At 38.0% G+C, this 15,948-nt stretch overlaps 1 protein-coding gene across 7 annotated transcripts in view; it reads right to left on the minus strand.

Moving 5' to 3' along the window:
• Nucleotides 1-15,948, minus strand: part of col12a1b (collagen, type XII, alpha 1b) — an 83,592-nt gene that overhangs the window by 5,309 nt on the left and 62,335 nt on the right. For all 7 annotated transcript variants that reach the window (XM_067418178.1, XM_067418182.1, XM_067418180.1 and 4 more), the window contains 12 exons: nt 13,200-13,355; nt 12,942-13,019; nt 8,449-8,535; nt 8,199-8,252; nt 7,997-8,092; nt 4,683-4,736; nt 2,520-2,573; nt 2,167-2,220; nt 1,973-2,044; nt 1,305-1,340; nt 1,153-1,219; nt 691-873 (listed from right to left, as the gene is read on the minus strand). In XM_067418178.1, coding sequence (XP_067274279.1) covers nt 691-873; nt 1,153-1,219; nt 1,305-1,340; nt 1,973-2,044; nt 2,167-2,220; nt 2,520-2,573; nt 4,683-4,736; nt 7,997-8,092; nt 8,199-8,252; nt 8,449-8,535; nt 12,942-13,019; nt 13,200-13,355 — 991 coding nt within the window. The remainder of the gene's footprint in view (nt 1-690; nt 874-1,152; nt 1,220-1,304; nt 1,341-1,972; nt 2,045-2,166; nt 2,221-2,519; nt 2,574-4,682; nt 4,737-7,996; nt 8,093-8,198; nt 8,253-8,448; nt 8,536-12,941; nt 13,020-13,199; nt 13,356-15,948) is intronic.

The raw sequence follows: 15,948 nt of genomic DNA on the forward strand, positions 1-15,948 counted from the left end.
ACACCCTTAATTGTGCAGACGTTTGAGGCTTTATATAATTAAAATTATATGATATACGGATGACTTCAAAAAATTTACTTCCTCACAGTTGTCATGAAAGGCAAAATTAGCCGTATAGACCGAAACCATATGTAACATTTTTTTAGCTGTAAAGTTGGGCATTTTAACAGGGATTAACTCGCTTTTGGAGCCTGTCTCTAGTGGCCAGTCGATAAATTGCAGTTTGTCACTTCCGTGATGGATTCAAGAGCGAGACCGGAAGGTTGCCGCTTGGGTAAGACCCTACCCTCAAGGGTCTCTGTTCCTAGACCAAAAAAAAAAACTTCAGCCAACAGTTATAGGAACTATAATGTAACCACTATGTTCCTCCGTTTAGCGTGAAGAATTTTCACATTTTAATAGTTCAAAAAACCCTTTGTAATGGAAACGTTCCATGGATTTTTCATGGAACCATCAATGCGTAAAGAACTTTTATTTGTAAGAGTGTATAAAGTTTCCTTTCTCTTTAGACAGTAAACCGCACAGAAGCTCACTAGGCATCAATTATTTGTCTTAGCATTTTCTACATGTACTGTACAGTGAAGGGCAGAAGTCCAAACTAACCACAGGTCTTGAGGCTGATTAAAATCACATGGCTGTATTTGGCATGGTTTCATGTTTTGTTTTCATTTTGGCTGCTGTTTTAGCTACCTCGTTCTCCCTGCCGACCAGGCAACCCTGGACCACCGGGAAGTCCGTTCCTGCCCATCCGACCGGGCTCTCCGCGTGGTCCCTCGGGTCCTGGAGGTCCAGGCGGGCCAGAGGGGCCTGGACTGTTGCTGTGATAGTTGTTGGGAATCTGGTTCAGCATTTCGTTGACTCGACTCATTTGTCCTGTAAAATGTGCAAAAGTGGATTATAATACAACCTGTGGTATTATCTGCATATCTTTTAGCCATGAGTGCACTACCCTTCAAAGTTTTAGGATCAGTACAATTTCTGATCATGTGATACTAAATACTAGAGTGATGCTGAAAATTCAGCTATGATCACAGGAATAAATTACATTTTAAAACTGATTCAAATAGAAAAGTTATTTTAAAATGTAATATTTCAATTTTTGATCAAATAAATGCATCCTTGGCGAGCAGAATAAACTTAAAAAAGCATTACCGTTCACAAGCTGTTCACACACTTGTCTGGCAATAGAGCGCATCATGCTCTGAGACGCAAAGTCTCCCTAGGAGGATAAATATGAGATGTTAACGTCGTCTCCACTCAAACTCTTATGAAATGATGAAAGCAGATAATAAATCATCACTCACTCTTTCTCCTTTGTCTCCTTTAACCCCAGAAGGTCCCTGTATGAATGAAAATCATATTTTTCTTTAAATAGACACTGACGCATCCAAACATGAGCTAAAAATCACTCGATCTCTCCTCATTTATGCCCAAAACCGCACAGTATTTCAGTGCGTAAATATTTATTGGAGTGCAAACAATGTGGATCGTGTTAGGCTATTTTCTTTTTTAACTTGTACTTTTTGAGTAATAGTCTCAATGTGATCAGATAAAACTCATAGAAAGGTGCCGCTTGTGTTTTGTAAGACTAAACAATGAAAATATATTTTTAAAAATGTGTTGGCCAGAATTTGCTCTTTTATAGATCAGGAGACGTAACGAGTTTTCATTTTATGTATCAATATTCATATTTGAGTTCACGCTGAGATTGCAGACTATACTGGCAAATCTGACCACAGTTTGAGAGGCTTTCTTCTGAAAGTCTAGAAGAAACACATGAGATTACTGGGGTCTTTTTCTAAGAAGAAAAATCAGCAGAAGACTTCGGAAGAAGTCTCTTTTCGCTCTCAAACAATAGATATATTTAGGAGGTGTGGGTTTTCTTTCCTTCTGCCCTGTGCATTTTGAGTAATTTAGCAAATTAGTGACAGGGTCGAGGTGTTGTGTTTATGAAAACCAGAAGGTTTCATACCGGAACACCTGTATCTCCATTCTTTCCAGGCTTTCCAGTAGGTCCCGGCATTCCAGGGGCTCCTGGGGGTCCCTGAACAAAAGAATAATAGCTCTGGTCTTCAGCAAAACAGATGTCTGCAATACAGTCTCACATCTGAGCAAAAGAAAACAAATTTAACAACACTCCCTCCCCTCAAAAAATCAAGAACATACCATAGGTCCTTGTGGGCCCGTGGATCCCGCCGGCCCCTCCTTCCCTGGGGGTCCCTGTATTGATAACACACATGCACAGATCTGCATTAGACTGACAACACACATGCACGTTTAAATCCACATGCATCACATGTTAATGGGCGAAACATCTGTGGTGCATTTCACCCCAAAATGAAAGAATATAAAGCCTATTTTAAGGACTATTAAGATATTTTGCATTGTTTTCATAACAATTAAGCTCATTTTTCATTACTGTAATATAGATTTTTTTTAAGCAAAAAATATAATATATGCGACTGTACTTTACAAATATAAATTAAATATGTGATGTGCATTGAACAGGCTTCACTCACCCGTATTCCAGACGGTCCAATAGGCCCGATGGCACCAGCCGGTCCCGGTGGACCCTGAGAGAAAGAATGGAAGAAAAACAAAAGTTAAAACTAACAGACTCTGCCAGAGTCTCACACCAGTTTCATATTAGCACAGGTCGCTTACCTCCGACCAAACAAAAGAAGCTACTTTACACAAACAATTTCCCCCAACACACAAGATGATATTCTTGCATTTTGTTCATGCTAGCTTTCTTTCTGTCTTTCTTTCTCTTTGTCAATCCTGCTTCTCCTTTGATGTCTTGGCATTAGATTTACTGGGTACTTAATATATTCCAGATCCGTTTTACTGGCCGTTATAAACCCCGGCTGCATTCTCTGCAAGTCATTAAATGCATGTTGTTATAGCAACTCCTCTAACATGGTCACCTGCACGCCTCGGCCCACTCTTCATTAAGAGGGATCAGGTATCAGATCTTGAAGAATTTGAAAATTATCATGCAGTATAAATTACAACAGAGAGAGAACCTTTTTTGTGTCCCTTTCAAATTGTTAATTAACTCAAATAAACATCTCGTCTGCTTCAGTCTCAGAACCCAGTTGTGTTCGTTTTTTGTGTTGTGAAAGATCTGATTCGTCTCATTATCACCCTTGAGCTCTTCCAAACGTTCCTGACTTTCCTTACATGAATGTCCATAGTGTTGTTTTTCATATTGGTGATTTTTAAGCTTGAAAAATTACAAAAAGCACAAAGTAATCCAATAAGTCTTCTGAAGTCAGATGAGACAGACTGAAATTGAAGTCGTTATTCACCAAGATGGATGGATGGATGGATGGGACCCTGGACCTGAACAACGCGCTTTGCTGGATTTTTCCTCATGACAGTGTAAAACCACTGCTCTGTGTTGTCTTCATGTGTAAACCCAAGTAGACACTACCATTCGAAAGTTTTAGATTTTCTAATGTTTTCAAAAAACATTCTTTTGCATAACAAGGCTGCATTTATTTGACCCAAAATACAGCAAAAACAGTAATATAGTGTTTTTATCATTTATCTCTCTGGGTTAAAGCTTTGATTTATCAAATAATCCTGAAAAAATACACAACTGTTTTCAACATTCATAATTATGAGACATGTTTGTTGAGCTTATAAATCAAATCCTCAAATAAGGATGATGTGTGAAGGATCATGTGACACTGAAGACTGGAGTAATGATGATAAATTCAGCTTTGATCACAGGAATAGATTTACATAGAAAACATTTATTTTAAATTGTAAAAATATTTCACAATATTACTGTTTTTACTATTTTGGATAGTAAATAATAAACAAATAAATAGTTCAAATAAATCCAGCATTGGTGAGGAGATTATTTTTTCTTTAAAACTTTTGGACGGTATTGTAGGTCCAAAGTCTTTATGTAAAGAAAATGTATAGTCAGATTACTACTTTTAAATGAAACGTGATTTTTTGAATAAGCTACAAACAACACATTCAATCATTAAATCTCATTATAGTTCCCTCTGTCACGTTCCTCATTGATATTCACGATGATCCACACCCTCCCCGCATACAGCCATTCTGACAATAAGTGTCTTACAATTGTTAAATGACTATTGTTTTGTATGAATATCAAAATGGTTTTCACATTGTTTTGAAGAAAAAACTCTAGGCAACAACATGCAGTTCTGAAAAGCCAAATGTTTAAAGTGTGTTGGCCTTATTTTAGTGATTTAACATTCTAGTTTTTTCAAAAGCTATGCATAAACATTATTTTCTCAAAACTACAAACTTTTATGTACATGTTGCCCACATATTAGTGTAGCACAGTCTGTGCTGAATAGTGTAATCAGACTTAAGCCATTAATCTGCTTTAAAGCAACTGGGGAAAAAACACAAATGTCAGAGCATATCAAACTTCTTCAGGGCCACAAAATAGCCTTAGGATCCAGAGGGTTAATGGAGAACCGCAAAGTGGCACAGATTAAGACTCGAATAAATTACAACCCAAACCCACATTTTATCTTGTGGCGTGATCTACAACTATTGCCTCCCAGCCATTCCCCCTCCTGAGTTATGGTCTAAAGTTTGCCACATGGAGCCCATCCAGAGAGGTAGCACAGGCTGTAGAGAACGAATAATCCTCCCATTTCCCCCCTAATACTCAGCAGAACAACACTTACTTTCTGTCCAGGTAAGCCAGCATCGCCTGGATCCCCCTTTGGACCTGGACGACCCTGCGTGGGGAAAATCAAACGGAAAAAGATCTGTCAAAAGAGCACCCAAAGCTTTGGTAAAAAGCTTTAGCGAGATCCAAACTAAAATTAAACAAATATATCAGATCAGAGAACAAGGCTGAGAGACAAAAGAGCGTTTTTAGAGATTGTGCCTCAATTCTAGAAACAAGATGGTGATACTAGATTTCTAGAGTTTGTCTGTGCATTATTTACTGCCAGCATGTATGGGTTGTTGTCAGGTTGTTGCTATGGTGTTCTGGGTGGTTGTTAAGTCCAGGGGCCTGTTCTTTGTACCTCTGAGATGATTTGACAGATCCCAGATCTTTTAATCGTGATAACTGATCTCTGGCTAATTTGGTTCTTTAAACGAATTTGAGGATTGGATTAAAATATCTCGTCCTTCAGATGAGACGTTAAACCGAGGTCCTGACTCTCTGTGGTCGTTAAAAATCCCAGGATGTCCTTCGATAAAGAGTAGGGGTGTAACCCCGGCATGCTGGCCAAATTTGCCCATTGGCCTCTGTCCATCATGGCCTCCTAATAACCCCCATATCCTGATTGGCTTAATCAATCAGTCTCCTCTCCACCAATTAGCTGGTGTGTGGTGAGCGTTCTGGCGCAATATGGCTGCCGTCGCATCATCCAGGTGGATGCTGCACATTGGTGGTGGCTGAGGAGATTCCCCCCTTCTATATGTAAAGCGCTATATAAATGTAATGAATTATTATTATTATTATCTGGATTAAGTTATCTGAGATCACTGCTCGTGCCTGTGTTCCCTGAAGAGGGCAGATGCATCGATACTCAAAAACACGATCAGCAATGCAGCGATTGGCTGGCATCAAGACAACGTAATGACATCTTATAATTAAAAAACCACCTGGCAAAAAACTTGTCAAAGAAAAAAAAGAAGAAAAAAAACACAAATTTCTGGACCTTGATAAGGAAACGACCAAACCAACATAAAAGTTAGATAAATTAATACAAGTTTTGATGAACATGATTCCCAATTATTTATATTCACGATTTTATAATATTTGTACACACTTTGCATTTTTATTTCAATTTTGTAATTTTATTTTTAATTAAATTTGAAGCAGATTTGTTATGTGACAGTATTTGAGTTTCTTAATGGTCAAGATCAAATTATCTGCATCTCTTGAGCTGCATCAAGCCATCCCATAATATCCATCATCACTCACATTAATGCACAACAAAGATTAACTGCACAATGTGTGTAAACCTCCAATACAACTATAAAGGAATTATTCCATCACAATTCACAAATCTCTCAATCAAGTGACTGTGTCTATAGTATTATACACAATTTTTACACAACATTAAAATATAATTTTCAAATAAACTTTTATATTTATTACTATTTTAAATTATTATTGCCCCTGGTTCAGTAAGGAACTCTTGTAATAAAGTAGCAGTGGCTGGGACCGATTTTAAGTATCACCTCAAGATGCAATCTAATCCTGTTTACATCAAATAAGCTCCCGAGCAGGCTTAAGCTAACGGACCTGTTGCTATGACGGCAAGTCCAGGATGAGCTTCGAAGAACCAAACCATCCGAGATCAAGCCAAGTCGTCAACAGTCAAATCCAGCTAACTGAGTTAGCAACGTACAAAGAATGGGCCCAAGGTCTTGAGATAAGTATTTAGTTTACTTTTCAATGTTAAGGTGCTAATGTTAATAATGTTAGCTGTTGACAGCCAATCAGAATTCCACCGAGTTTAAAGAGCTGGAGCATTTAAAGTAGCAATAATAAACAGAACATTATCATGCATTGGTGTGGATGCTAATATAGTAATCTTTATAGTTGTTCATGGTGTGAACAGGCCTAAAGTCTGTGGGATCAAAGTCCCTTTCAAGGAAAGTCTGTTCACTCGGCAGCCATATTTGTCACGCCTCCGGACAGCTGTTTTGGGAAAACAAAACCAAGTCCTATCTATATGAATGGGGGAATCCTGGAAACTGCTTGCGGAACTCAGAATTAAATAACATATTTCAAATCAGCAACAAACTCTAACATGAGCTGTCCCATAAATGTCGTTTTCTAATATCAAATAGCATTAAAAAGCTTATTTTTCAGGCTAGAAGAGCCAATGCAAATGTGCAGCCTCATGTTTTATATGGGAACCGGAGCTTCTAACGGCAGCTGCAGTGACACAATGGCTTTACCAGTCAGCGATTGGCTCTTTCACTTTAGAAGGCGGGACTTTTCCGCCATATTGCCGTTTCCCGTTTTCTATTCTTTATAAAGAATAGAAGTGAACCGTCTTTCTATATGAATAATCTTTGGTGGGATTTGGACTGTTCTGCTGTAAAGGTGCAGTAGCATTAATAAAACTTTGTGGGCAAAGTAGATCCAATGGTGTAATGATGCATGAAGCATGATATTCACAGAGTTCACTTCCAAACCAAGCAACATTATTTTGGAAAACACAGTGAATCCAAAGTGAAATCCATGTGGTGATCATTTTGCCTCGCATGTTCCTCACACAGAAATTCTTTATCACATGGATTTTTTAGTGAGATGACTGCATTTCGCCCGCAGAACTTTGCCATACAAGGATTAATGTGACTGCAAGTCTGATCACATAATAAAATATCAGCACTAGGGACACATGGTATTGTAAAAAGCTGACATTGCAATTTTTAGTTTTTCTGCTATTTATTTTGGGGTAGGAATATATAAACACCGTAATAAACAGGCATTTTTTTTGTGCCAGATTACTAGAATAGTTCTATTTGGAAAGAATTGGGGTGATTTGGTTGGAGATTGCATCTGCATAAAAAATAATATATGTGAGATATATTTTGTGCAGCCCTAAACCACACTCCTCTCCTCCAGCCACCTGATTTTAGGAATCATTCACACAGAGAGAGTTACACACTGACGTTAAATGCTTAGGGTTATTGGTTTGTTTCGAATCCTTAACACAAAGTATGAGCAATAGTAATGCTTGCGAACAGCACTAAACACAGCAGCTGAAGCTCAGAGGGGAGTAAATCCAGTGAGATTTCTGTGCTAGCAGCAGGATCAGGCGGTTTCAAGTGCTCTGATGAGGGTAAAGCCCCCAGACACACAGGAATGCTGAGTCCAGAGCTAGCTGCCATAATTATGCCTCCACAACTATAATAAATAGCCCGAACAATCCCTGTTTGGTGTGTGGAAGGATTTACAGCCAGCTACTGACATCTGACTGTGTGAGGATACAATAGACACATGATGGAAATGAGATGGACTTACAGCCTCGCCTGGGATGGAGTGTCCACTAGGGCCCTGTGGTCCTGGAGGGCCCATCGGACCAGGCAAACCCATGTCTCCACGTGTGCCGATCGGACCCTGCAGGAACAAGCAGAATCAATGTCAAAGTTCAATCCTGTAGATAAACTTAATGAATGAGCTATATTGTACAGGATAAGTTCATTTTGACAGAACAACAACTTACAACTTGACCAGGTTCTCCTCTCTCCCCTCGTGGTCCTTTGCTTCCAGGAGCACCCTGGGAAAAGAGAAATTACAGAGGGAACAGTTCTGCCATGAGTCCAACTAATAATAATGTAAACATGTTAACTATGAATTTTTATCAATTTTGATTCTCATTTTAAAAGGATTTCTGCAGGGCCAAATGATGCAAACCAAATCGTATCGAAACAATATGATGATCTAAAAAGTAAACTGTACTTGGGTTGACTTACCACTGGCCCCTGAGGCCCCTGGGGTCCTGAGCTGTCTGAGGTGCACGTACAGGCGTTGGGAAGAGCTGGACACTTGTATTCATCTCTCTGAATCACAGAGAGAACAAAAACATAAGAACAAATGGCAACCATATACAAACTATTTGCTGATTCTGCATGTGGATTGTGTGGCTGTCTAGTTTACAGTACCATCCTGATTAAAGGAGCTATTTAGAAGTTCTGAGAGGCAAGTTACAGTAAATGAAAAGATGGTTAGTGATAACCAAAAGTTTGTAGATTCAACCTCTTGAAGAGCAAATGACCTTACTATGATGATTACTCTATCTGTGTCCTTCAGACAAAATAATGTGGCGAGTCACTTGCACAGTTTTGGAATAATGCAAAAAAACTACAACTAAAATTTCCACATTTTTGTTCATTACATTGCAAAGTACCATAACAACACCATTTTATCATTTCAATGCCTTTTTACCATGGTGTTGTATATTTGGGAAAAGGGGGGTTTGAATGTTATACTGACAGCAAATTTGACTGAAACAATAGTGCAATATAAAATACAAAATGCTCTTCAATGCAGTGATTTGATTGGCAGTTTGGGCTTTTAGTCATCTATCTGTCATAAGGTCAATTGTCATTTTAGCTTTAAACAAGACACTTACTGTAACCCAACAGCCAGATTGTCTGTATAATGTCTGTATAATACATACATGTACTGCAAATCACCTTAAATAAAATATGCGAAAAATTGATAACCATATATGTTAATCTAAGAAGAAGGTTTAGAAAATTAATTTTCTCCACATAAATCGACATCTTGCATATATTGATGCCCAGGCCTCACAACTAGAACAAGCCTGATTAAAACCTACTCTGTTTTGACTGTCAGAAATGCCATAAGCACATTCAAAGTATTTCATTTACTTATGGAAAACTAAAAATATAATAAAGAGTTTGGACACAGCTGGTCTCATGGTTCGCATTATAGACACACATTCGCAACCCTGTACCGAAGGCTCTTAAGTTCAACAATTTCACACTTTAAAACTAAAAACCACAAATGAATGGCAGTGAAATACCGCTGTTAAAAGCCTTCTGCTGTAGACAAATCAAATAACATGGAAGAGTGCACAACGAGAGATCAAAGAAAGGAAATGCTCTAACAATAGTGAGCACATGTTAAATTTCATGTTTAAATGTGGTCAACAGGGATCCATCAGAAACATATGGAATATTAAGACAGACCTGCGTGAGCAGATAGAGCTAAAAAAGATGTAGGAGATGTGCGTGACAGCCGTTTAACTTGTCATTTGCTTTTAATTTAGCAAGTCAACTGAAGCAGTCTGGGGTTAAGAGCCTTGCTCAAGGCCACAGTGATCAAAGGCATGGTGTGGGATGTAAACAGCGTGGTTCATGGGTCATCCGTACCTGAAATTTAACCCAGCCTTTGGGATTTTCACCTTTCTGTAACCCTAGGTATGGCTGCAAGAGCCGTTTGTGAGTTTTTTCTTATATTGGAACATAAAATAGAGGCTTTGTATCGACATTGCAAAAAAAAAAAAAAGTTGTAAACAAGACAAAGATTATTGGAGTATGTTTTAAGAAAGTATATTTTTCAGTCTTTCTACTTTGAAATGGCAAGCTTAATTCAATGTGTCATATGCCTTTTTTTATTATTTGTGAAATTTCTGAGTGAAAATGTTTCAAAGCCATTTTCAGCTAGCTAGTTTGTAACTCACCTTATTCGGTTGCACCATTTGTTCTTAAGGCAGAGCGTACTTTAGCTAGTAGGTGTGTAACAGTACACAGAAGTCACGGTTTTAGATTCATGGTTCGATACAAGTTCAGTACAACAGGAAACAGCAACTAATCCCCAATGCTAGGTTTCTTTTTTATTTATTTTGAACAGACACCCTGCGTCCCAATTCGCATACTATCCATCCTAAATAGTATTCGAAAATAGAATTAGTATGTCCCAAATCGTAGTATGTTGAAAAGAGTATTCCAAAGATTCCCGGATGGTTTACTATTTCCGGTCCGAATTCGAAGTATGGATCGATGGGCACTCTAACGGCTGATATTGCCCACAACCCATTGCGAGTTGGACGAGGATTCGATTAGAACTACAAACGCGGATAAAAAGCGTTTTTTAGATAAAGGGGTTTGAGTGACCAACTATCAATATTTAACCCGACAAAACTATATTTATTCAGTGTTGTCCACATTATATTTCATCTGCAGCAGCATTGTGAACTTTTTTAATGACACGCTTGGCCGTTAACTTTTAAATGCATCATTATATTTAAACTGCAGACACATGAGGAGAGTCTCTGCATTAAAGACCCACAAATGGCAGATCAACGAGCGGCTACAGTTCTCTCCGATACGGTAAGAGATTAATCTGAATGTGGAGGATTTGAACTGTGACGAATCTGACGATGATTGACAGGGCAGATAAACGGTGACGGGATGCACGTAACTAAGCGATAGAGTCCGTTAAAGATGGCGAAGTAGTCCCGAAGCTTGCATACTTTTCTGCTACACACTCAAAAGTATATACCTTTTCTTCACAAAAAGAGTACATACTTTTAGGACGTAGTATAAGTAGGCGAATTGGGACGCAGCAACAGTAGTTTTTCCACCTAGCGGCATTCAGTCCCCCTGAGGTAGTTGGTGCAGTACAGCCACTTTTAGAGTATTTGGCAGTAAACAGTAAACAAAATGCACTCATGCATACATTTTTTTAATGTTATTTGGTCACAATCAGCTACAAAACTGAAACATCTCGTTTTATAAAAGTACAAAATAAATGGAATAATGAAAAATAAAACTTACTGGCGAGATTAGTTTTCTTTGCGTGTGAGAGTTCATTAACACGTGGTTGCAATGGCCGATACACAAAGTTAAATATGAGCTAGAAGGAGAAAAAATGCCATCTACATCTGCCTAATTCAGCTTTCCATGAGGAGACAGCGAGTCAAGTGGCAGCAGAGGCTTTCCATTTCCAGTACACGCATGTTATCATCACTGGACTGTACGTCAGTATGACCTACGTCATTTATGGTCATACATCAGACATCATTCGAAACTGTAAAGAGCCTATTTTCATTTGTGTACACTACACTCACAATAAAAATAAAACTTTGTGCTTTTGTAAAATAAAGAAAACCAACAGGATACCGCCGAGAAATCGGTGACAAAAAAAGTCACAAAAATGAATAGAAACTCGGCGTATAGGTTACTAGCAAACTCTTGCGTGCCATCTGAACTCTTGTTTTGTGCTATTAAAATAGATCGTCTCATCGTCTTCTGCTCTTTTTCATGTTGTGGCGGTTGGCAAATAGCATTGCATTACTGTGCACAACCCTTTCTGGATTGGTGTGGATCACCTATGACCGACTGTATTCATCATCTGACTGTATGCACAGAACCATGACGTTTCAGGACGAATACATGTACCAATACACCATCCTAGAAGCTAAAATTTCACAAGCTTTGCATAAATGTAATATTAATAACAGTAATGTGCAGTCGCATAATATGACATTTACACAGAGGGTAAGGTGTAGGTCAGGTTTGTGTTGAAGAGCCGCTAACAAAGCAAATGATTCATGTAATATTCTCTTTTTTTAAATATAAACAAGCGTAAAATGTCAGCGTTATCATATACTCTAATATGCTGGAGACCCACTTCTCTGTAAAGTCTTGTGATTTTCTCGTGATCCTGAAGCGCTTGATTAGTAGGTTCAGGTGTGTTTGATTAGAAATTAGCTTATTGGTGCAATTCAGTGAATCTGCTATTTAATTCCAACTATTACTCCTGGTCAGAGGCTTCTGTATTTAAATTTTGCAGTTTTATTTCAACTCATTTTAATGGTGCTACAGAAAAAATATTTAGTATTAAGTTAATGAAGAAGTTTTCGTTTCAAAATGCTCTCCGTCCACACTAATGTTTTCCAAGAGCAAAATATCTCACCATTCATTGATGCGTCCAGATCGCACTCGGTTGACCATTATGGTTGATCTAAAACGCAACTCCACTCGTGTTTTGCCACAGGACAGCAAATGCAAACTAATTTTCTGTCATCCTTCCAGGACTGTGATATGAAGTGTGCAAAGTAAAGTATTTTAGCAACTGTGTGAAAGTGAATATCACATAACTGGCACAATATGCATCACATGACTAAACATGAGTCATCGTTTTCAAACACCTCCGTCTTCACAGTCCACACTATTACCCGAACACTGCGTTTTCAAGTATTTTTCCGCTTTGGGGAGCGTTTTTTAAAAAGCTACATTTTCGTTGCCTTAAAACGCCGTCTCAGTGTGGACGCAAGGCCAAATGGAGGGAAAAGATGCGTTTTCAAACAAAAATCTATTAGTGTGGACATGGCCTAAGTGCACGTTTAGGTCAAAACTAGGCCAAGTTGTAACTTATGCACAGCTGGTGCCACTGGCCCCGGATCTCTAGAGGCTTTCTCAAAGTCTTCACTTACCATTGAAGGAAGGTCACAACATCTGTCCCTGCTGGTCCAGCCGAGACTGCACACAATGTCAAACATCTGGAGCTGAAACTGCCCAACCAGAGAGAAAACGGATGTTACACGTGTCTTTGATAAAAGCTTGCATTTTCAAATATGGGGCTCAGGCTCCCTATTAAAAGGATCCAGGCTGGAAAGAACGAGAGAGTGTTGAGCTCTCGTTCAATACATAATAACAAAAGTTGTGTTTTATGTACAAAAGGTGCAACTCACTGTTGCAGATTCTTTAGATCCGATAGATTTGGACATCTTGCCGAGCACTTGAAATCCGTCTGTCGATGTGTTTCCTGCTGGTTTAATCTCCTTCTCAGCCACTTCCTGGCAGTCCACGTTCAGCTTGACGCTCTTGGGAGACACCAGGATGTGGAGCTGGAATAAAAGAAGATTGTTAGATGTTCAAGCTCATAACGGACTTGAAGGTCATTTTAAAAGAAGACCTTGCATTCATCTTGAGCAGTGTGAATCATTCTACAAGTCTTCATTGGCAGTTTTCTATTGTTGTTTTTAACTCCAAGGGCTGCAGGCCTTAATTAGGGATTTCTGGGAGTCTCTCCATTCAAAGGGAGTGTTCTGGCCAGAGGCACATATAAAGACTTCACCTTCCTTCACCACCAAATTCATCCTGACACGCTCAAGGCGATGATAACAGCGAGTCCATTGTAAAACACTTTTACAGAGAAATTTGGGAAAGATTAACAGCAGCTAACAAGTGTGTAAACAAATACATCATCACATATTAACGCTGAAATGCATCAACAGTGGGACTGACAAATCGTCCAGCAGATCTGAGGTGGTCTCCTCGTTCTCTCTGGATTGACAAATATATTTAATGGCGAATTTAATAAATAGTTGCACCTCTTCAGTACGGATACATACACAAACGGGTATATATTAAGCTTTCAGCCTCCAGTCTATGTTAAACGAAGCTCATTATGAGACTTCTTTCAAAAACAATATAAACCCCAACTTTTGAAGGGTAGTGTACTTTAACTCAGTTATTTAAAGCTTTTTGCTACACAAAACAAACGAGGGTACCAACCAGGTTGCACAAAATGGTTAAATGCACTCCATAAACTTTGAACTACTCTGCTTAGAATCATGGCTCTGGAATCAGTCATGCTGATTGTGTTGCTCAGGCTGCATGTGGTGTGTTTGGCCCTGTAATGGCTGCTTGGCACTATATTTCTAAGTGAATTGCCTCAGAGTTTTTTCAGCTCTCTGATCCACATAATCAATGTACACTGATATTCCCTGTTCACCACAGCACATGATGAAGTTGTTCCTCCATATGCCATGGGCCATCGGGCTGCCAAGTCTTAAACACCAGATGAACGCTGCAGTGTAATCACATTTCTCCACCGCAAGCTAATGGAAAAGTTCAGAACACAACTTATGCTATGGATTGGGAAATTTGCAGTTAGCAGATTGAGGAGATGCGATTCAGATCTGACCACACTGGATTGGTCAGTATTAGTAAACATGCTGCAGGCCTGAGATACACAGAAGTTTATTCACTATTGTGCTAAACAAAGCGATAGAGACATGATATTCATTAGAACGATGAAGTGATTGTTATGGAGCCAGACCCCCATATTTCTGTGATGGACTAAACTAGTTTTCTTTCGGATCTCTTCACAAACTGCCTATCAAACCTAGTCAATATCAAAACAAGCATGACATAGACGTCAACTCGAATGTGGTACGTATTATCTAAAGCCTTTCCTGTGGCACATGATTATTTTCTGTTTAGCCAGGAGGTCTCCGGGTCCTTCTGTTCTCAATTATTATATTCCATATGGAATAATATCATACAGCTTACTGCATAATGCACAGTATAAACTGTACTAATATAACTACTTTTAAAGAAGACTGTATGTGAAACAGAACATATTATGCAATTTTTAGCTTTTCAAACATTTCTGTTTTACGTACTATTTTAGTTTAGATTTTTTACCTTTTGACGCTAACGATCATCTAAAATATAACGGTATCTATTCATTAAGAAAAATAATATATAAGAAAATATTTAGTGTTATATTATAAAGACAACAAAATGTAAAAAAAAAAAAAAAATATATATATATATATATATATATATATATATATATATATATATATATATATATATTTAATATTTACTTTTATTTAATAAAAAAAAGATGTTTTCTTATTTTGGAAAAGTAGTGCTATCAATATAACAATCATGAGTAATTGATTAATTTCTGAAATTAGATAATTATTTTTATGCTACCATTTTAATATTTTTTAAACATTATCTCAAAAATATTTACCTTCAATTTTTTGTTACGTTATAATTTTTTTTCTTATTTTCGAAAACTAGTGCTGTCAATACAATAAAGTAACCACAATTAATCTCACAATTCTGCCCTGTCTAAAAAAATATATATTATAATTGTTAAACATATTTTATTTATTAATATTGTCAAATTTGTAAGGATATCCGGATATTCCATGTATACAGAAAATTCACATACATTGAACCCAATACTTTGCACAATCCCTGCTGTTTAAAATCTGCTGCACTGTTTTTCCGTTTAAAGTATTGTTGGAGTTGATCATTTGATTTTGCTCATTTTGATTTGATCACTGGCAGCTGTCCTCAGACGTCCTCTTTAATGGCCACCTGTGGCCATGCGGAGGGAAGCAGCATATTTTAAACAGATGAATTCTCAGTTTCAACTGAATCTGCCACACATTTGGACAGATCTTTCAAAACAGAGCTGTCCTCCATTTCCAAATCCACAGAGAGGATATCTAAAGAAACCCTGATACGTCTCTGCTGGCTATCCTTTCTCCCAGGAGCTTGAGAGCTTTCTGCACGCTCATGGTCATTTAGAGTTAAGTGTTAAAAGGTTTTCAGAAATTAACATTCTGTCATCATTTAATCACCCTCACGCCTTTACAAATCTCCACAGGACTTTCTTCAGTGGAACACAAAAGG

Source organism: Pseudorasbora parva, chromosome 15 (genome assembly GCF_024679245.1).
Source record: "Pseudorasbora parva isolate DD20220531a chromosome 15, ASM2467924v1, whole genome shotgun sequence".
Classification (NCBI taxonomy): Eukaryota; Metazoa; Chordata; class Actinopteri; order Cypriniformes; family Gobionidae; genus Pseudorasbora; species Pseudorasbora parva.